The sequence below is a fragment of the Psammomys obesus genome, unplaced genomic scaffold (assembly GCF_907164565.1).
Source record: "Psammomys obesus unplaced genomic scaffold, mPsaObe1.curated_primary_1811, whole genome shotgun sequence".
Lineage (NCBI taxonomy): Eukaryota > Metazoa > Chordata > Mammalia > Rodentia > Muridae > Psammomys > Psammomys obesus.
The window spans coordinates 13,069,842-13,091,025 of NW_026592118.1; the positions used below are offsets into that span (position 1 = coordinate 13,069,842).

Below are 21,184 nucleotides of genomic sequence, written 5' to 3' on the forward strand. Positions count from 1 at the left end.
AGTGTTCCCTTTTTCCATTCTTTGCCTTTTACCCCCACCTTCCTCAACCAGAGCAGTCTATCTTATGCTGACGACCAGGCAGAAAGGCTTGCCGCTTCCTGTATTGCTTCCAGCTAAGATGCCCATGCAAAGATGGCAGGATAGAGATGCCATGCAGGGGATGCTGGGGGTCACCCAGGGAGTGGAGTTAGCACCTGAGATGGGCAGAGGAGGTTGGCACCAAGAGTGGGTGGAAACCAGAATGTGGGATGGCCAGGGAGTTGGTACCTAGGATGGGAATGGAGGTCAGCACCTAGGATGAGCACTGAGGATCAGAGCAGTGTCAACGTCTGGGTTGGGCACAGGAGCGATTCTCTTGCTGCCTGAGGACCGAGCCCTGTTTTCCTGGACAGAAGCGGAGATGCCCTGAGGACGCCTCACACAGAGTCTCTGAGGCCCATCTCTACCAGGTTCCTTTGGCTGTGGCTCAGGAGTGGAAGGTTGTAATCGAGGAACAGGAACCAACAGCCTCCCTTGAGGTCACAGATGAGTCACCTGGAACTGACTTGATGATGGAACAAGTGACAGGCAAGAAAGAGCTTAGAATCCTGGCTCCAGTCCTGGCTCTGGGGCAAGTTACCTGTGTGGCTCTAGGCACACTTTTCCTTCTCTGGGATGTTTTCTTGTCTGAGAGGCAATGGCTAGAACAGAGCTTCAACCTTGGTGCCATTCCTCCATGGAAGTGAAGCTCTGAGTTGCTTCCTCCCCATTCTGTTCTTCCCCCTTCTCCCTTCTCTCCAGCAGGAACCTTTCATCTGGGTACTGACACCCCGGTGCTATTTACAGCTGGCCTGTGGCTCCCTGGCTCCTCCCATACCAGGCTGCTCTTGGCTGGGGCCCAGCACTGCCTGACAGTCCAGCTTCAGCGTGGCCCAAGTCTTGCTTCTTTGGCTCCCTCTCCTAGAAACCAGCCATGCCTTGGGGAAGGAGCTCCCCTCCCCACAGGAGACACAATCTGGGGTGCCTTCCCACTGCCCCTGCCTACCAGATCTGGAGATCTCAGTCCTGCCCAGCCCGGAGGACCTCTCGGTCATCACCGCTGCTGTGCCGTGACATGGCTCTGCAGAACGCCCTATACACCGGGGACCTGGCAAGGCTACGGGACCTGTTCCCCCCTCACAGCACAGCTGACTTGCTGCTGGAGAGCCGGGCAGCTGAGCCTCGCTGGAGCAGCCACGAGAGGGGTGAGAGGCAGTTGGGGGTTGGGAGGCCTGAGGTGGGAGCTGGGCTGGCTGCCTCAGGAACAGAGTTCCCAAGAACTGAAGGCAAGCCCAAGTCCCTAGCTGCTGTTCCCCTACACCAAACCTTCCCAACAACCTAGCCTTTGGCCCAAGATAGAAATCATGTGGAGCCTAGAATAGCTCCTGCTTGGACATCGTGGCCAGGTCAGGCTCCAGCGAGTGACACAGGGCCTCTGCCTTCTCTGCCTGCGTCTCTCTCCCTTCGTCCTCTCTGCCTATAATCTTTTCCTCTTTCCTTCTGACACTATCCCCTTCCCCATATGTCATGAGTTGGTCCCCAGAGGAGTGCAGGGGCCAAAGAGAGCCTCAGGGTGACAGGCACACCCTCTGTGCCCGGCTGGTGGAAAAGCCTGACAGAGGGTCTGAGGAGCACCTTGAGCCTGGCCTGGGACCTATCATCACCCGCACGGCTTCGGGACCTGCCCTGGCCTTCTGGCAGGCAGTTCTGGCTGGGGATGTGGGCTCTGTCTCTCGAATCCTCGCGGACTCCAGCACTGGCCTGGCTCCTGATTCTGTCTTTGATACCAGCGACCCAGAGCGATGGAGAGATTTCCGCTTCAACATCCGTGCTCTGAGTATGGGATGCGGGGTGTGAAAGGGTCTGAGTGGGAGAGGGGAGGCTGTAGACCGAGCTCTGGGTTCCTTCATTCTCCCTCTGTCAGCCTCATCCCCTTGACTGGCAGCTCTTTATCATCCATTAGGATCTGAGGCCTCTGTCTCTCCCTTCCTAGGACTCTGGTCTCTGACATACGAAGAGCAGCTGACCACTCCACTGCATGTGGCAGCCAGCCGTGGCCACACTGAAGTTCTTCGGTTGCTGCTGAGGCGTCGAGCAAGGCCAGACAGTGCTCCCGGGGGCCGCACTGCCCTGCATGAGGCCTGTACTGCAGGTCACACTGCCTGTGTTCATGTGCTGTTGGTGGCAGGAGCAGATCCCAACCTCCCTGATGAGGATGGGAAACGCCCTTTGCATCTCTGCCGGGGCCCCGGTATCCTTGAGTGAGTGACCTCTCATCCTGGACTCACTCTCAAGGGGACAAGGGCTGGTAGTATTGCTATGTAATCGTTCCTAAGATATCCATCCATTGGTCTTACTCGAGAAACTGCAGCAGCTTCAATCTGAGATGGTTTTTCTGCTCCTCTGGGGGAGAGTGGAGAGCTGGGGCAGGCATCCAGCCTCATGGCCTTCACTGAGGCCTCTTGCCAGCTCCAAAGTGGAGAAGACAGTATTGCTATGAAGTTTTTAATGTTTTCTGTGCTCCTCTGATGTTCCGGGCATTGTGTTAAGCATGGTCCTACCCTCAGAGAGCCTGCTGTTCTTTAGCCCCAACAGACTATAGAGGACTTGAGGAAGTCCCAGTGGGCAGAGTGGCAGACTGGATTCCAATATCACCAGGCCTGGCGGTGCACAGTCGTAAGACCAGCATCTTGAGAGATGGGGACAGGAGGGTTAGGAGTTTGCAGTCACCCGTGGCCGCATACTGAAGGGGAAAAGGACTAGGTTCAAGGGCTGGGAATATGGCTTGGTGGGAGTGCTTGCATAGTCTTCTCAGCGCCCCGGGTCCCATCCCAAGCACAACAGAATAGTAAACTTTAGTTCATAAGACACTGATTGACACATCCAAGTGTGTCTGTGATTCATCTTTTGTAGGGAAATATTCCTTTGCTTTGACCTACATAATTGTGACATGTGATTCAGGAGAGATGAGACCACACTTACCGTTGTGTAGTCAGCACGGAATCTGAGCAGAAGGGGCCTGGGAAACCATGAGGTCGAGCCCTCCCTCCACCACTGCATGCCTTGCAGAAAGGGGCAAGTCATCCGTTCTTGAGTCCCCTCCTAAGGACCTTGTCCCCTTGTTAAACTCACTCACCTCCAGAGGACTTCACGGGGCTAGTCGCATTACAGTTGAGATGTTCTGTGCCACCTCAGTCCAGTGAAAATCTAAAGCGAATCGGGGAGTAGTAGCATACACCTGTGATCCTAGCATAGGCAGGTGCAGGCAGGAGGATCCAGGTTCAAGGTCATCCCTGGCTACACAGTCACTTTTAGGACAGTGTAGGCTTCATAGCAAGTTTCAGGTCAGATCATGTCTCAAAGAACCAGAGACAGAGAGAAAGAGTGAACCATGCATGTAAGTTAAAGTTTCCTAAAAGCCCCCCCAAAAACAAACAAACAAACAAACAAACAAACAAACAAACCATGTAATTGCAATAAAATACATAGAATATAAAAGTTTCCATGCCGGGCATGGTAGAATGACATGGATACAGGAAAGCAAAGAAGGGTCCTTCGGGAAAGCAGCCAGCACTCGCTTTGCTAGGCCCCATCAGCTGCATCTGACTAGAGTCTAAACCTTTGCAAGATCCTCAGTTCTTGCAGCCCTGGTGTCCTCTGGGACGTGAGAGTGATGAGAGTACCAGGGACTGAAGCCGGGCCGTCAGCAGAACTGGCAACTGCTTGTGACTTGTCCTCTCATGAGGCTGTAGGGGATGATCCTGCAGGAAGAACTCAGGGCTGTGGGGTTTTGTTCTTTGGGTTTTTTAATTTAGTCTGTTTCATGTGTGTGAATGTTCTTCCTGCATAACATGTATGTGTCCCGTATGTGCCTAAGGAGGTCAGAAGGCTGCAGGATCTCCTAGAACTGGAGTTTGGATGGTTGTAAGCCACTGTATGGGTGCTGGGAATTGAACCTGGGTCCTCAGGAGGAGCAGCCAGTGCTCCTAACTGCTGAGCAGTCTCTTCAGCACTCGGTTTGTTTTTAAAGCTGCTGTGTTGGGGCTGAAGAGGTAGCTCAGCAGTTAAGAGCATGTACCGCTCTTTCAGAGACCTGAGTTCGGTTCCCAGCACCCACATCAAGCAGCTCATGACTGCCTATAACTCCAGCTTCAGGGAATCTAATGCTTTTGAGTTCTCTCTCTCTCTCTCTCTCCCTCTCTCTCTCTCTCTCTCTCTCTCTCATTAAAAATAACAAAAATAAATCTTTTAAAACAAAACCCAGAGAGGTGTCCCCATGGTCTGTAATGGCTGGTGCCTGTAATCCTAGAACTTTGGAGGCAGAGTCAAGAGGATCATTTGAGTTCACTAGTCAGAGAGCAAGTATAGGGCCTCCGCTGTGGGTTCTGCCTCACGTTCTGAGAAAGCCTGGATGGAAGGAGGGTGTAGAACCACGAGGTTCCCCAGAGCTCCCTGGGTGTTAGCTGTGCTCAGACCAGCAGAAAAGCAGGGTTGCTGCCCATTTTCCTCACCTCCCATCTCTCCCTGATCAGGTGTGTGGAGTTGCTCCTGAAGTTTGGGGCACAAGTGGATGGTCGGACTGAGGATGAAGAAGAGACCCCTTTACACATAGCTGCCCGGCTTGGCCACGTGGAGCTGGCAGACCTGCTGCTGAGATGGGGCGCCTGTCCTGACGCCCGCAATGCTGAAGGCTGGACGCCACTTCTGGCTGCCTGCGACGCCCGCGGTCAATCCCCCACGGATGCCGAGGCCACCGCCGACCGCTGTTTTCAGCTGTGCCGCCTGCTGATCTCAGTTGGGGCAGATGCGGACGCTGCCAACCAGGACCAGCAGCGGCCCTTGCACCTGGCCTGCCGCCACGGCCATTCGGCTGTCGTGGAGCTGCTCCTGTCCCGTGGCGTCAGCGCTAATGCCATGGATTATGGGGGTCACATGCCTCTGCACTGTGCTCTGCAAGGTCCGGCTACAGCCCTGGCCCACAGCCCTGAGCACACGGTGCGAGCTCTGCTCAACCATGGTGCTGTCCGAGTCTGGCCAGGGGCGCTCCCCAAGGTACAGGGGACATGGGGCTGGAGGCAGGGAGAAGGCCATTACCTGGGTCAGGTTTGCTTCTCAAAGCAACTTGGAGCAAGCTGAACAGATAGATGAGCTTCTTCTTTCATGCAACAAGTAAGCGAAAGCTTAAAAATAAGGAAAGAGATGAAGCAACAGGCGCGTGCAAACAGGTGTGAGGAAGGTAGACGGAGGGCAGAGTGGGACAGTTACAAAGGATCAGGAAGACAGAAGAACCAGGACCACTGAGGGCAACAGGGAGGGCTTAGGGGCCTTCTTCAGGCCCTGAGCTGAGGAAGATAGTTTGAAGACACCTGCCATGGCAGCAGAATCAGCGGAGCGAGATGTGCCCTGGGCGTGGGCAAGCCTCCCCGAGGGCAGAGCTTGAATCTGCTCCACAAGGCTCCAAGAGCCTTGCGCTTTGGGGAAAGGAACATAACCCTGCTTTCTGAAAGTTTAGGGCCCCCTCCTAAACACACACCCTGCTAGCTGTCACTACACTTTTTAAAAAGCTTTTCCCTGTCATCTTCCAGTTGCAATCATGAAGCGAGTTCTACTTGAGATGCGGGGCTGGGGTGTCCTGGGAAGGGGCTTTGTCCCATGCTAAGTTGAGCTACGTTACAACACGAGGCAGCTGGGCCTGGAGTGGAGACAGTTGTTTTCCAAGGGGAACAAAGCTAAACTGGCTTGTGGGAGGGTGGCGGCTGTAGGCAGGTCCCTGCTAACCCTGCCTCACTCCCCCAAGCCATCACCGCTGTCCTTGCTTTTCCCCTTTGCTCATAAACCTAGCAGCATCTGTCTGGATTCCTAAGCAAGACCAAATAATTAAACAGCCCGAGAGTTCGGCAGATTGGTCTCCCCTTTGGGAAAATACAAGAAAATCAACAATTAACACTAATTAATCTCCTATTAACACCAGATAATTAGGAGACGAGCAATTCCCTGTAATCTGACTGCGGTTCTGACAGCTAATGATTTCCCCGCCAGGCAGGGCCAGGAAGAGGACCTGGTACAGAAGATAGACATCTCCAGACCCCTCCCACCTCTGCCCCCAGCCTGCTCTGGCCCTTAGCTGTCCTGGGGAAAGGGGACAGAATAAAGGACAGAATAAAGAGACCATTTGTCTCTTTCTCACAGTCTGCAGCCCCTGTAGCCTTGGCTAGGATCCCAACTCTCCCAGCAAGGATGACTCTGAGACTCATGTATGGGGCCTGTGGTGGTGACACCGGCCTTTAATCCCAGCACTCAGGAGGCAGAGGCAGGTGGATCTCTGAGTTCCAAGCCAGCCTGGTCTAGAGAATGAGTTCCAGGACAGCCAGGGCTACACAAGAAACTGTCTGGAGAGAGAGAAAGTAGAAAGAGAGAGGAAGAGAGGGAAGGAGGAAGGGAAAGGGAGGGAGAGAGAGAGGAGAGAGAAGACAGAGTAGGTTCTGCCAGACACCTGTATGTGCCTGTTGCTTAACCTTCATGGACCTGCTCCCTCGTCTGTAAAACAGGGTTCTCTACATTCTAGGGTTAGTGTAGGTGTAACTTAGGATGGGGTGTGGCCTACGTGTGGTGCTCAGGGCGCCTTGGCTGGTGTTGTCAGGTGAAGTTGATGCAATGAGAAAGCTCTTGCCAGGCATACCAATATAAGGAGTGATCAGGCCAAAGAGAGGGCAAAGCTAGCTGGCACAGCCTTGGTGAGGGCTGGGGGACTGCCTGGGCTTCCAGGAGGCGGGACTTGGCATGGGGACTTTGAGAGAGGGAGGGAACAGAGCAGGCATTCCAGCAGAGATGTAACGCAAAGCCTGGGGCGGACTGAGCTGAGACAGTTCTGATAAGCACTTCTCAGGGACAGGACAAGAAATGCAGGCGTCGAGCACATAAAATGCTGGCTCCAGGAGCCCCTGTGCCCAAACGAGGTCCTTCCACCTGCTCCACTGCCCACTGGCACTATCCTGGGAAGCAGGTCCCTAGTGCGTGCGCTGGTGCCCATGATGGAGTAGGTGCAGGTTATATGCGGGAATCCTCCCTGGGGAGACAGCACACTGCAGGTCCACGGCCTCTGAATGCTGGGATTAAAGGGCCTGTGCCACCAGGCCCGAGGTTGTTTGTTTGTTTGTTTTAACGTACAACATTTAACATTTTTAGTCGTGTGGGTATTTTGCCTTCAGGCATATGGCTGGTGTCTACAGAAGCCAGGAGAGGGCGTTGGATTCCTTGGCACCATAGTTGTAATGGTTGTGAGCTGCCGTGTAGATGCTTGGTCCTCCTCAAGATCAGCGAGTACTTCTAACCACTGAGGCATCTTTGCAGTGAGGGCTTTTGTTTTTATGAGAAGGGTCTCATAAAGGTCTCATGTAGCCTAGACAGGTTTCCAACTCTCTATGTAGCCAAAGTTGACCTTGAACTTCCGATCTTCTGAGTCTATCCCCCCCCCCCCGCCCCATGCTAAGAAGAGCGGTCTGTAACCCACACCAAGTTTATGTGGCACTCACAGCTGAGTCAGAGGCTTCGTGTATGCAAGACAAGCTCTGAGCTGTCTCAAGCCCCAGCTCTGATGTTTTTAATCTGCTCAGGAGCCCACTTCCAGGCCAAGGGCTAACCTTTAGCCATCAGGAAAATCCAGGACAGAGCCCTGGAGAGGCACGGGAGAGGAGGGTGGCATGGTGGTTAGAAGCAGGGAGCCACCATGCCGGGTACGCCTGCTAACTCTGCAACCTGGCTAAGGTTCTTAACCTCTTTGTGCCTCAGTTTCCCTCGCTTATAAATTGGGGACAATAGCAGCCCATATCTGGTCGAGATGAGGATTAAGGGTTGGTGCCTGCAAACTGCTGGGAAAAGAATCTGGCACCAGCCGTGGGGAACACAAGAACCACAGTTGTTGATTCCTGGTGCTGCTCCAACAAAGTACCACACACTGGGCCACTTATAGTCATGGAAGCCCTCGGCTCCCAGGTTTGGCGCCTGGAGCTTGAAATAGAGGTGCTGGCAAGGCTTTTCCCACCAGCCTTGGTGATTCCTTAGTATTCCTTGGCTTGTGCCCATATCACTCTGATATTCTCATTGGGACACCTTTGTGATGGGCTCTGAACTTGGGCTACAACTAAGGATGACCTTGAACTTTTGATCTTCCTCTTTTCACCTCTCAGTTACTGGGCTTTCAGGTATTACATACTCGGTTTCTATGGTACTGGGGGTTGAGCCAGGGCCTCATGAACACTAGGCAAACTACTAAATTCTATCCAAGCCCTGTTATTCAGATAAGAATAACTGCCATCTTGGATCGAGACCATCCTAACGACTATCAGCTTGACTGAATCTGCAAAAGTCCTGTTTCCCAACTGAGCATGTGCAAATCTGTGATTCCAGCATTCCAGAATGATGGGGCTGCCATACTGGGTGGCTCACCGTAGCCTGTAACTCCAGCTCCACGGACTCTGACCCCCTGCTTCTGGCCTCTGCAGGCACCCACAAACCAGCATACACACACAGACACGTAGACACGTAATTTAAAAATATTTTGCAGTGCGTGGTGGCACACATCTTTAAGTCCAGTGCTTGGGAGGCAAAGGCAGGTGGTTCTCTGCGTGCTTGAGTCCGTCTTGATACATTTGTTGAGAGGAGCTAGAGAGATGGCTTGGCAGTTTAAAGGTCTTGCCACTCCTCCATGGGCCTCTGACATCCAGAAGAGCACGGCAATGTGGGTGTTGTGACTCAACCATCTCACAACCATCCCTCATTCCAGTTCCAGGGACTCTAATGCTCTCATCTGACCTCCACAGCACTGCACATATGTGATGCACAGCCATACATAGAGGCAAAACAAGCAAATTAAAAAAGAAAAAAAGAATCAAGTAAATTAAGCCTTATTTTCAAATGAGGTCACACACAAATCAGGTGTTGGAACTACAGACTCTCTGGGGACCCTACAGCTGCTGTTCTCATCATCCAGTCATCCAGGTGGCCTGACAGGGTCCCCTGTCTCTTGCTCTTGCAGGTGTTGGATCGCTGGTGCATGTCCCCACGGACCATCGAGGTCCTGATGAACACCTACTGTGTGGTGCAGCTTCCTGAGGAGGCCAAGGGCTCGGTACCATCTGAAATTCTACAGGTCAGCAGCATCCAGGGCCATGAACACATCACTCGGCTTGGCCCTGAGAGACATGATTCCCTAAGGGGCTGCCTTGTCAGGCCTCTATAGAAATTACCCAGCAGCCCACTCATGTCTAGAGAAATATACCCTCTTGGAGTGAGTTCTGGCAGTTTCTATGAGGCTCCCAGTGGTAGCCGTGAGTCGTGGGTACCAGTTTTCCAAGGCTGTCCTCACTGAGTCCCTCCTCCCGTCTGCAGAAACACCATCGCTTCTACTCTTCCCTCTTTGCCTTGGTGAGGCAGCCCCGCTCGCTGCAGCATCTCTGCCGATGTGCACTCCGAGCTCACCTGGAGGACTGCCTGCCTCTCGCGCTGCCACGGCTTCCCCTACCTTCCCGCCTGCTCCGCTTTCTGCAGCTGGACTTTGAGGATGTGCTCTACTAGGTGAGCTCTGGCTGCCGGGGGCAGTCCTGGCTGCCGGGGACAGTTGCTGTGCTTGGGGGGCAGGAGACAAGAGGAAGGTCTGGCCTGAACCAGCTTCTTCCAAGGCCACTGCAGTTGTCTGATGCCCCGGCTCTCTTTCCAGGTGTGCACTGCCTTGAGAACAAAGCAGGCTCCCCAAGGGCGCCTCTGTGCAACAAGTGTCTGAAGACAGGCCATCCTGCCAGCACAAGCCAGGAGTGGATGCCTTGATCCACACTTGAGGGAAGAGGCCAGGTCAGGAGCCAGCTGAGACTGATGGAGAGAGAGAGAGCAACTGTGCAAGCCTGTATGTGCACTGGACATCTCTAGGCTGAAGTCAAAACAGTGGTGCAGGGGTTATCTTAGCCCTTGGAAGGTAGAGGCAGGAGCGTGGAGAATGACCACACTGCACTGTGGTGAGACTTTCTCTTAACAAAACAAAAAAGCAAAACGAAACAAAACCTCTAAAGGTTGTGTGATTTAGAACTGTTGCCAACCCGCCTCCACCATCCTTGAGGCGACTTTCTCACATAGAATCAGGATGGGTTTCCCCTGTGCAAGCTAGCTTACCTCTCCCTTCAATAACCACCAGCAGGTCTCAGGCCAACCTGCTCCTCTCCTCACATGCAAAGGTAAATGGCCTCCAGAGTGAGAGCTTGTCAGAAGAGGTGGCCTGAAGGGTAGGCAAGGCAGGTGTGTGACAGGAAGCTGGTGGCCGGGGGCTGGAGATGAGAGAGGTCCTGGGAAAGGGCTTGTGTATGTGGGAGACAGAGCAGCTGTGGCTTGGGTAAGCACCAGGGGTCCGGGTGTAGAGAAATAATCATGCTTACCCACTGCCCGCCTAACTCTGTAGGTCCAGGGGCATGACTGGTTTCTGTGCTTTTTAACCGCTTTATTTTTTTTAACATAAGGATGTTTTACCTGAATATATGTGTGTTCATAGTGTATATTCCTGTAGTTCCTGGAGGCCAGAAGAGGGAGTCAAATCCCCTGGAACTAGAGTTACAGATGTTTGGTAGCTGCCATGTGGGTGCTGGGGACTGAACCTAGGTCCTTGGAAAGAGCATCCAGTGCTTTTAACTGCTGAAGCATCTCTTCCGCCCCTTTAGCCCACTTCTTTCAACGTAGTCTTGTCGTGGAAGAGTGTGAGCTGTCACCAGATCTGGGGTCTACCTTCAACTCTGCCATCAGCCTGTTGTGGAACAAAGGCCTCCTCCCCTAGACTCAGGTTTCCACATCTGTAAGAGGGTAGGGTGGAGTGCCACCGCCCGCCCTGCAGTGCCAGGGTGTTTCAAGCCAGGGAACAGAGCAACCTAAACGCATAGCGCTGAGCGAGTGCACTGTTGTCTGTGATGGCAAGGGCCACTGGACAGAGTTCCCAGGCTTCAGAGCACTTTTCCAGCCTGAGCTTCAGGTGCTATCCCGTGGCTTGAGGACTGGAGAGCGGCCTTTGGTACGACCAGAGGGTCCAGGGTTTGTCTATAGCCTTAGCCATGGAAAAGCCAGGCTGTCTGGTCCCAGCAGGCCTGCACCTCCCAAGGTGGAGGTCAGAAGACGATTTCCAGGTGTTGACGGGGCCCCTTTGCAGAAAGTACTTCTCCATCCGGAGTGGGTCTCTCTGGAGATGCTATCTTATCCCTGAGGTGAGGGCTTCTGGAGGATGTCACAAGTTCATTTATTTGTCCATAATTGCTGTGCCTCCTGCGTTTTAAGCTGAGCAAGCACAAGGCTGCAGGGGATGCTAGGGCCAGCCTTCTATCCCCCCTACTCTGCTGGAAAACGCTAGGCAAACAAGAAAAAGTTGCACACAGTAATAAGTATAGACAGATGCAAACAGCGATGAGACAGCAATGGGGAGTTGTTTTGGATTCTTTGAGGAAGTCTCAGCATTAACCTGACATCTGAATGACAAGGAGGAGCCAGCGTGTAAGTAGAATGTGGGGGAAAGCAGAAAAGTCCCTGGGCCAGTGTTCCTCAGGCTGCCTGGCTGAGAGTAGCTGGCTCGAGGAAGGGGTTGCACAGAGAATCCAGCTGGAGCCGTTTGCAGCCATCATGGGATGTGAGGGACACAGCAGTGGACTAGCTTTGGAATCTTGTGGGTGGTGGATGGGGAGTGCTTGCTGATGGGCTGCGTGTGGCAGGCACCCAGCGTGCCTCAGGGTTTTTGTTTTGTTTTGGCTTGAACAACTAGGTGGGCGGAAGTACTAAGATAAGGGATTTGGTGGGGTCTGTGTTAGCCAGAGTAACCTGTTAGACATCTCAGAGAAGACATGCTCACAACGGCCAGATGGACCGACGGGCTGGAAGTGCATGAGTTTAAGAGCCTATTCCAAGGGGACCTTGTTGCCCTGGACACAACTTTTCAGGCACCCTGTTAATGGGTTCTGAATGAGGTTCTGTTTGATTCCTTCCACACGGTTCGTTTTGTGCTTCCTAACTGCCGGGGTTAAGGCAGTAAGTGTAAGTCTGTGAGACATGGCCCTGCCCTCAGAGAAGTCACGCAGTCATCACGGAGCACACGTGGGCTAGTTAGACTACAAAGAGCGAGGTGTGAAGGGTGAGAGTGGTCTGGGCGACACTGGGTGTGGGGCTCCTTTTCAAGTGGCCGAGAAGGGAAGACAAAAAAAGGAGGTCCGGAGGAGTCGGTTTGAAGAGGCTGTACCTAACTTCACGCCTTGCCCCTTAAGGAAGCAGCATTAGGAAGGCCCTTTCTGGGGTTTAGACATCCAGACACTTGCAAGCCAGGGAGCTTCCTCCCCAGCCTCCTAGCTGATGGTCCCGCGGGCCCAGAACCTCTCCCTGGTAATTGCTTTCCGTAATGTGTTTGCTCCAAACCAATTTCACGCCTCCGTGAGGACTCCGCCCTGCACTGGAGGCGCAGACCTCCCTACTACCAACCTATCCGCCTCTGAACGGGTGGGCTCACACATACCACACACATTCGACACAACAGATAGCCAGAGTTCGAGAACCCTGCCGCCATAAAGGTGCAAAGCCTACATGCATGCACACTAGACTTCAAGATACTCGCGTACAACCCTCGCTCCGAACCCCGCACTCACAGTGGATCAAGAAGCCATCGGGTCTCTTGCCTGGTTCCAGTTCCTTTGCCCTCGGCGCCTGTCCTGACCAACGCCAGGGGGCGCTGCGGCACGCCGTGCCTCCCTCGAGTAACTGTAGTTGCGTTCCAGTGCCACCAGAGGGTACCCGCGGACAGACGCGGACGAGGCCCACAGTGGGAGGATACTCCGCCTCAGTGAGTCAGATATGGACCTGTTGGCCTTGGCTTTAAAGCACTTTGCTCATTCCTTGTGTCTAGGTGCAATGCCAGCATGTGAAGGAGAGGCCAGAAGATGAGGCCTGACATAGGACCAAGCAAAACAGGTAGATCAAATGATTCATCCAAGTGTAAGGGGAATCTGTGAGTTTGAGTCCAGTCTGGTCTACTGGTCTACACAGCAAGAACTAGGCCAGGCAGGCCACAAGGTGAGGCCCTGTTTAAAACAAACAAACAGATAAATAAGTAATCACATTTGAGACTCTATTTCCAACAAAGAAATGAAAACTGAAAAACATAAATTGCTGTGCAGGAACATTCCCCAAACCGTGAGAGGAGGCCACCACAGAGTACATGCGCAGCTCCATTTTATTGTTTTTAATCTTTTTAGATTCATGTGTGTGAGTGTTTTACCTTACACACACCACACATGCAGGCCTGGTGCCCAGGGACATCAGAAGAGAGATTTGGATTCCCCGAAACTGACGCCACAGGAAGTTGAGAGCCACCATGAGGGTGACGGGAACAGAACCCGTGTCCTCTGGAAGAGCAGCCAGTGCTCTTTAAGGCTGGACCGCCTCTCAAGCACCTTGGCTCCATTTTCGGAAAGGCCAGGTACTAGATGGTCAGGAGTTCAGCAGCAAAGACCCCATCTTTCCGCTGGTGAAGAGCCAGCTCTTCAGTGGTGCTGGGTTTGGCGGCAGCAGCCTCCGTCCTTGGTCCTGAAGTGCTGCTGACTGAGTCCCTTCTGATAGAGCAGGTATGATCTTCCTTTGCAGGAGAACGCCCATACGAGGAGATAGCCTCACACGCATGTAACTCTTGCTTTTTAACTAATCAGGGTAGGTCGTTTTCTCTCTCTCTCTTTCTCTCTCTCAAACTCAGAGAAGTCAAATCAAAGGCCATGGCCACACAGCTTGGGAGAGCCAGATCTTGCTTCCAAGTCTTCTTAAAGTCCCCAGCAAAGCCCCACCCCCACCCCACTTACTGTGTAGTCACAGCTTCACCCTGAATAAAAGGGACAGAAAGCAGGCTGCAGCAGTCACCCCTAAACAGGTGATACTAGCTACTGGACATCAAAGACGGAGACAGTCACCCTTCATGACCCCAGAGGGGCAAGGGGCTGATTGAAGGTATAGATGGGTTGCGGAGTTCAGTACCTGGCACGTATGCCCAGTCAACACAAAGCCCCCGAGCTCTCACTCGCCTCTTCATTTCCGAGCGGGCTGCCCCCTGGGATTTACTGGTACCAAACTATAAAACTGCACCTCTCTGCCAGCTTGAGTAGGGAGTCTACTGCTCTGAGTACAAGTGCCAGACCATAAGCTCTTGGCTTGAGGTGGGTGACATACATTTTTGAGCTCAGAAGGTCTTTCCTCTTGAGTCCCTGAGGTCGCACAGTCTGTTCTGGGCCACAGAGAAACGCAGGCTTGTGTAAGTGTGCATTTACTATCAGAACTTCGGGACAGAGATGGTGTAGCGTGTGTCCTTTTGGGCTTTGGAAATTTTGTTCCCTGTGATGTTATTACCTATGCAAAAAAAAAAAAATGAATGCAATTACTTTTAAAAAATGGCTCTTCTCCGTGTGTTATTTGATTGGTGCGGAAGCTGTTCATACAGCTTTAATTGCAGTAATTGTAGCTCAAAGTTCCCTCCATAATTCATCAAGTCAATAAGCCTCTATTATGTATCCAGCACCATAAAGCCATCAAACCAAGCACTTGACCTCTCCCTCCTTAAGGACAATACACTTTTGAAATCTGGTCTTCATTATCAGTACCGTGGAGGGCTTGGTGAACTTCACAAAGGCTGCTCGGAAGACCATCTTTATTACATTCTAGTTCTTCATTGTGTGTTGGGGGATCCCAGACCTAAGCTAAAGCACCTCTCTCTCTCTCTCTCTCTCTCTCTCTCTCTCTCAGATGGTGTCTTTTCCCCAGTCTTTTCACTGAGTGAATATAGTCCCCAAAGTGTATCAGGAGTACACAGAAATTACACCATCTTCCACTCACTTCTCTGATGAATTTTGAAGGCATGACCTCCCTCCCTCCCTTCTCCCCCCCCCCCAAAAGGGTCTCACTTCATAGACCCAACCGGCCTGGCCTCAGGTTCAGGCTGGCATAGAACTCACTAGGTAGCTGAAGATGACCTTGAATTTCTGATCCTCTTGACCCTGAGTACCAACATGGGCTACCACAAAACCAGCTCAAAGCGTGTCTCATTTAACCCTGCCCACTGTCTTGGTGCTACCCTGCTGACAGTATCTTTCAGGGCGCTGGTTTTGAGTACACCGGTCTGACAATAGCTCAGCTCACTAGCGAACGCAGCACTTCTGCCTGGGACATAGGAGATCCACCGAGATCCAGCACTCCCTTCTGCTGTGTTCTGTCCTCTGTGGGAGCTCCGGAGCTCTGCGTCGTGTAGGCTTTTCCTCTTGACTAGGATCATTCGCTCCCCTAAACTGCACCTTTTGAACTTGTCTGGCTTTGCTGTGCTCCTTTTAACTATTAGGCTTTTCCTGACCCCACCTGCGTAAGTCCCCGGTCCAAAGGCTGCACTTTTGTCGGTCGTGCTCTGCCTCGAGCTTGAGCCACTCCTCTGGCTTGTCTTGTTCTCGCTCTCTGACCCGAGGTGCTTATGCAGCCAAAAGCCAATGACTTCTGCCTCCACAACGACAAATCTGCTGCTGGGAATCGGAGGAGGGGGACAGTCAAGCCGTACGGGGGAGGTGAGCAGAGTCATCTACAATTAGCAGATAATTAGCACCGCTGACCCTTGGGGCTCATCAGCGCTCCTGGGGCCAGCCCCCAGCAATCAGCCAGGGCAGGTCGAGAGCGTCAGGCCCGACAATGAATAGGGCTCATCAGACGCGCTGGAGCCAGGGAGCCAATCAGGGAAATTAATGGAGAGAGAGAGAGAGAGAGAGAGAGAGAGAGAGAGAGAATACGGATAAAGGCAGGGAATGAGAAAATAGAGTAAGATGGACTGGGAGAGAGGAAAAAGGAAAAAAAAAAAAAAAGGAATCAGAATTTAGGAGGCCAAAAGGGAAGAAAGGGCGCGAGGAAGGGAAAGAATGGAAAGGGTTGGGGAGAGATGGAGGAGGAAAGGTGAAGGGAGGTTAAACACTTGGCCCAGTGTGGGCCCAGGGATCCCCGCGGAAGCGAGAAGTTGGAGACAGAGGAGAAGGGAAGGAAAAGAGTCGAGAGCCAATGCCTGGAGAATCGAGTCTGGGGCAGAGGGTGCTAAGGGGCTGGGCGCACAGTGGGAGAGCGGTCGCCCACGAGGGGCCCCGGGCGCGCAAGGAGCCCTGGGCGGAGAGCGCGCCCCCTGCCGTCTCCCGCCGCGGCCCGGCTCCCGGGGACCGCGGGGCCGTGCGCCCCGGGGCGGGATGCGGGCGGGTGTCGGTCCCCGCGGCACGCGCACCCCCTCCTCCCCGCCCCGCCGAGCCCCCCTCGCCCTCCGAGCCACGCCGAGCCCGAGCCTCGTGGGCCGAACCGGGAGCAGGTCCGGGCGCGGGGAGGGGCCCCGGGCCAGCTGCTGCCGCCCCCTCCTCCTCCTCCTGTTCGTCGTCGTCCTCCTCCTCCTCCTCGGCCGCCGCAAACTTTCACAAAGCGGCTGGCCCGGCCTCATCAATCTGCATTACTAATAGTTGGGTGGGCCGCGGGGGGGAGGGCGGGGGTCCCGGGCCGGCCGGGCGTCTGGGAAGGCGCGCGGGGGGCCCCGGGGCGCGGGAGCCGGGCGCGGCGGCGGGCGGGCGGGCGGAGGGAGCCAGCGAAGCGTAATTTGAGGAAGATGGATGAGTCCGGAGGGCGACACCCCCAGCCCGCCCGCCCGCCCCCTCCCTCCTTATGAGCGAGGGAGCGCGGCGCCGGAGCCACACCGCGCCGAGCCCGCGCCCCGCCGCCACCTCGGCCCGCGCGCCCGCGGCGAGCCCTGCGTGCCGGCGCGGGGCGCACGGCGGGGCCGGGGCAGCGCCATGCAGCGGGCGGCGGGCGCCGGCGGCCCCGGGGGCAGCGGCGGGGGCCCGGGCGCCGCCTTCTCCATCGACTCGCTCATCGGGCCGCCGCCCCCGCGCTCGGGCCACCTGCTCTACACCGGCTACCCCATGTTCGTGCCCTACCGGCCGCTCGTGCTGCCGCAGGCGCTGGCCCCCGCGCCGCTGCCCGCCGGCCTGCCCCCGCTGGCCCCGCTCGCCTCGTTCGCCGGCCGCCTGGGCAACACCTTCTGCGCGGGGCTGGGCCAGGCGGTGCCCTCCATGGTGGCCCTGACCACCGCGCTGCCCAGCTTCGCCGAGCCCCCGGACGCCTACTACGGGCCCCCGGAGCTGTCCGCCGCCGCCGCCGCCGCCCCCCGGGGCCACCCCGAGCCCGCCGCCCGGCGCGCCGACGGAGCGCTGGACTCGGACGAGCCGCTGCCGGCGCGCGACAAAGTGGCTGAGCCCCCGCCGCCCCAGCCTCCGCACTTCTCCGAGACTTTCCCGAGTCTGCCGGGTAAGTGCGGGGACCCGCCCGGGCCAGACCGTCAGGAACCCCCCAGACCCGGGAGCCGTCCGGAACTCCCGCCGCCCGCGCGGAGCCCTGGGGCGCCGGACCCCGGCTCGCACCTCCGGGTCCCAGCGCCCTGCCCTGGCCCCGGGGCGCCGGCAGCCTCGCCCGCTTCCCTTCCCGCCGCATTGTGGTCCGCAAGCCCTGCCCCGGCTCTCTTTCCGGATCCCTTCGTTTTTCTTCTCTCGAGGGATCCCCGAGGGCCCCAGCAGGACCTTAGGGTGACAGCGTGCTGGGGCAGCTGTCGGTTTAGGACGTGGGGGCGCGTTCTGGGTCGACCCCTCAGCACTCAAACGGTTGGGCGCGGGCTTTGTGGACGCAGGGCAAAAGGAGGGTCTGTTGAGCCTGTGGCTTCACCTTAGCAGAGGTCACTCTCCAGCTCTCGTTTAGACTAGATCTAAACGAAACAGGTTGGCTGTTGGACCAGGGCCGGCCAGGACTGGCGATGCCAAAAGGCTGAGCTGGGTGTGGCATAAAGACAAATTAAGAATCCCTCTAAGCTTCAGCCGACAGGTAATTCAAGAGCCCTGGGCTCTCCTAGGGAGGACGCCGTCCCCACAGAGACAGGGTGTAGTTAACAGACCCTGGTCAGAACCCATTCCCTTGAAGCCCTCTTGTCCTGACCTCGGTACCCTCAAGCCGAAAGGCTTTCTCCTATGCAGCCGGAGGCAGGTGCGCTGGGATCAAGGCTTATGCAATCTGGTGGGTTCTAATTAAGAAAGAGAGAAAGAAAAAAAGCCCGTGCAAGGATAGAGAGCTTAAACTTCTTCCACATTAGGACGAACCCACTTCTGCTCCACAATTCATGGCATCTGCTCAGCCGGTGGAAATGACCCAAAGCGTTCGGAGGCTGACCGTAGCAGAGGCAGAAACAGCGTCCCAGAGTCATTGGCTAGGACAGACAATTCCTGATAACAAGTTTCTGCCGTGAAACTGCCGCAGGCTGTTCACTCTTTCAGACGCCGGGGGTGCTGTCAAGAAGCCTTTTCTTCTGTTTTTTATTTGGTCCTGGACTTTTTGGCTGAGGGGATTCATCTGTTGTGAATTCCTTTTCCAAACTGGTTGGTCCAAGAGGATCGGAAGGCAGAGCAGCGGCCCCTCAGGAGGACCCTAAGCAGAACAGAAACATCTTGGAGACAGGAGGCAGTGTTCTCTGGACAAGAGGGAGGATGGAAACCAGAAGGAAGGGTCCGGATAGTTCCGGATTTTGAAGAGACGCTGTGGAGGCCACAGAGCCAGGGAGCAGAGCCAGACACAGAACTCAGCCTAGAGTTGAGGAAAAGTAAGAGGGAACCCACAGGTGGAACAGAACTGGGGGGCCCTCCCTTGCCATGGGAGAACACATTGCCAGGGCCCTCAGCCCTTCTCTCCACTGTGTGTGTAACGGGGGGTTGTTTTCTGAAACAAACCCAATACTGGTTATTCAACCAAATATATCGATAGAGGGGACGAGAAGAGAAGAGAATTCAGAGAAGAAAGAAATAAGGAAAGAGCTGTGACAAGTTGGTGGAGGGGTCTGGAGATTTCAAGCAGGGAACGGGCTGTCTGTGGGCAGAGGAACTCTGGGCTGAATGAAAAGTGAGAAACTTCACTGAAAAAATGTGTGAGGGAAAGAGTCCTGTCATTGGAGGACTGGGAGAGAAGGTGCCAGCCCACGCTGAGAGTGTCAGCACCAGGAGTATTGTTCTTTACAGGGCGTTTCAGGGCTGAGGGCGATGGGTGGCTGGGGACACAGAAAAAAGTGATGGAGAACAGATTTTCTGATCTTAAAAAAAAAAAAAAAGTGTTGTAATCCCCACATGCACACTCATACCAAAAAAAAAAAAAAAAAAGAAGAAGAAAAAAAAAGATTGAAAAACAGGAGAAGGTATGCTGGTGTTGGAGCACGGGGAAGGGGCTTTGTTGGCTATGTAACGGGAGGGTTCTGCAGTCTCTGTGTTGAAGCTCTTGCCCCACCGTGGGAAGACCTATCGTAGCATCACCTCAGGGGCTAGAGGAGCAATAAAGAAGGCAGGCTTCAGAGGAAACACCCGAGGGTCGCCGGGGCACGGTCCTGGCCTGGGACTGCAACCTGTCTTTTCCCTGCACAGCTGCCCCAGCCCTTTGTCAGCCTCTCATCCGCCTTTCTAGGTGTGAGTTTTCCCTGACACGGCTGCGGAAAGGAAAGTGCTGTTACCAAAATGTTGAGCATAAAATGCATCTGGAGAATAGCAGCACATGGCCACTGAGGATGATGGGAAATGGAACCTTCTATGGGTTCCATTTCAAACCTTCTATGGGAGGCTTGTCTTGGAGGGCTTGGGATGGATGGAGTGAGAGAGTTCTCTGCTGCATCTCATGAGACAGGAACCTCCACAGAAAGAGTCTGGGAAGAACATAGTTCTTCAAATGACAAGAGGAAGAGTTGCTGTCCTAGTGGGGACAGCTGGGTGGCCCTGGCTGAAGTCATTGCCCCTTCACACTTGTTGAATGCTTAATGTGTAATTGCTAGCCCCTTTAAGTGACCTATAGGATAGCTGGGCGTGCTGGCACCTCTAACTAGGAGGTGGAGGCTGACAGATGAGGAGTTCAAAGTCAAACATATTATGCTGGAAACCAGCCTGGGTTACTTGAAATCCTAGCTTTAAAGGGAAAAGGAAAGAAGAGGGGGGAAGCTTATAGTGAAGATAGGCCATTTTGGAGAATGAAAAAATTATATTCTTTGGGAAATACATGAAAAAAAATTTTTTTCAACTGGCTAAGAATTAAGAAAGATGTCACTCTTCATGAAAACAGAGGAAGAAAAAGCCCAGAACTTCAGTATAATTTGAGTGTGTGGGTAAAAGCTATGTTAGAAAGAAGAACTATGTGAAGAAATGACGGGTAGAAAAAGCACTAGGAATGGTAGATGGGAAAGAGCTTTAGGCTTAGAGTGTGGCTAGCTGGGGGCAGCCTTTTCATAGGCATGATAGAGAGGAGAGAATTTTGAGTGAGTGGTGGGGACTAAATATAGATCAACAGATCGGGGTGGTAGAATGCTTGCCCAGCATGGGCGAGATATTGAGTTCTACACACACACACACACACACATGCACGCACGCACATGGCTGCCTCCCACATGTGTGTGCCAACAGAAGACCCCAAAATAGTAATAACTGACTACTAGAAATGTCAAGGAAACCACATATTAACACGTGTATTCTAAAGGTTTTCACTTGTCAAATTAAGAAGATAAACGAAACTAGGGCAATGAATGATGACCATCGTATTGATCAAATATGTCCAAAATATCATCTCAGCATTAATCTATGTAAATATCTGAGTGGCATATTTTGTATCCTCTGTCCACACTCTTTGAAAGCCAGTTCATATTCTACCTCCCAGCTCAGCTCTCTTCAAACCAGCCGTGTCTCAGGTACCGATGGGGAGGTACCTCAGGCACCATATCAGCACATCCTAAGGATCTGTAAGCACAGACTCATGAGAGCGATGGAGGAAGGAGATGGCGTTGTAGGTCCTCAGCACCTCAGGAAACATGCAGAAGACTGTAGGGAGCTTCCAAGGAGAAGACCAGATTCAACGCCAACCTGGAGGTTCAGAGCTGGTCTTGGGGGGGTCTGAAAAAGCGTGTGAGCTCTGGCTGAAAGTAGACAGTCACAGCTGACCTGGGTGCCAGATATGGCAAGGCTGTTCAGCACTCAGCGGATTGCTGGAAAGGATGCTGTGTGCTGGGGAAAACACACACACACACACACACACACACACACACACACAC

General features: G+C 54.0%; 2 protein-coding genes across 3 annotated transcripts in view; both read left to right on the forward strand.

The window, feature by feature from the left end:
• Nucleotides 1-952: 952 nt before the first annotated feature.
• Asb10 (ankyrin repeat and SOCS box containing 10) lies at nucleotides 953-9,591 on the forward strand. Of its 2 annotated transcripts, none has more exons than XM_055613005.1 (5): nucleotides 953-1,223; nucleotides 2,012-2,279; nucleotides 4,551-5,070; nucleotides 9,053-9,166; nucleotides 9,406-9,591. In XM_055613005.1, exons 1-5 carry the CDS (start codon nucleotides 953-955, stop codon nucleotides 9,589-9,591), a joined length of 1,359 nt encoding a protein of 452 aa, XP_055468980.1. The 2 variants fall into 2 exon arrangements, with proteins under 2 accessions (XP_055468980.1, XP_055468979.1); XM_055613004.1 differs by lacking the exon at nucleotides 953-1,223 and adding an exon at nucleotides 1,546-1,855.
• A 7,256-nt stretch (nucleotides 9,592-16,847) lies between these two features.
• The window catches only part of Gbx1 (gastrulation brain homeobox 1), a 24,220-nt gene continuing 19,883 nt past the window's right edge, over nucleotides 16,848-21,184 (forward strand). Inside the window, exon 1 of the mRNA XM_055612532.1 lies at nucleotides 16,848-17,376. Coding sequence (XP_055468507.1) covers nucleotides 16,863-17,376 — 514 coding nt within the window. The 5' untranslated portion in view covers nucleotides 16,848-16,862. The remainder of the gene's footprint in view (nucleotides 17,377-21,184) is intronic.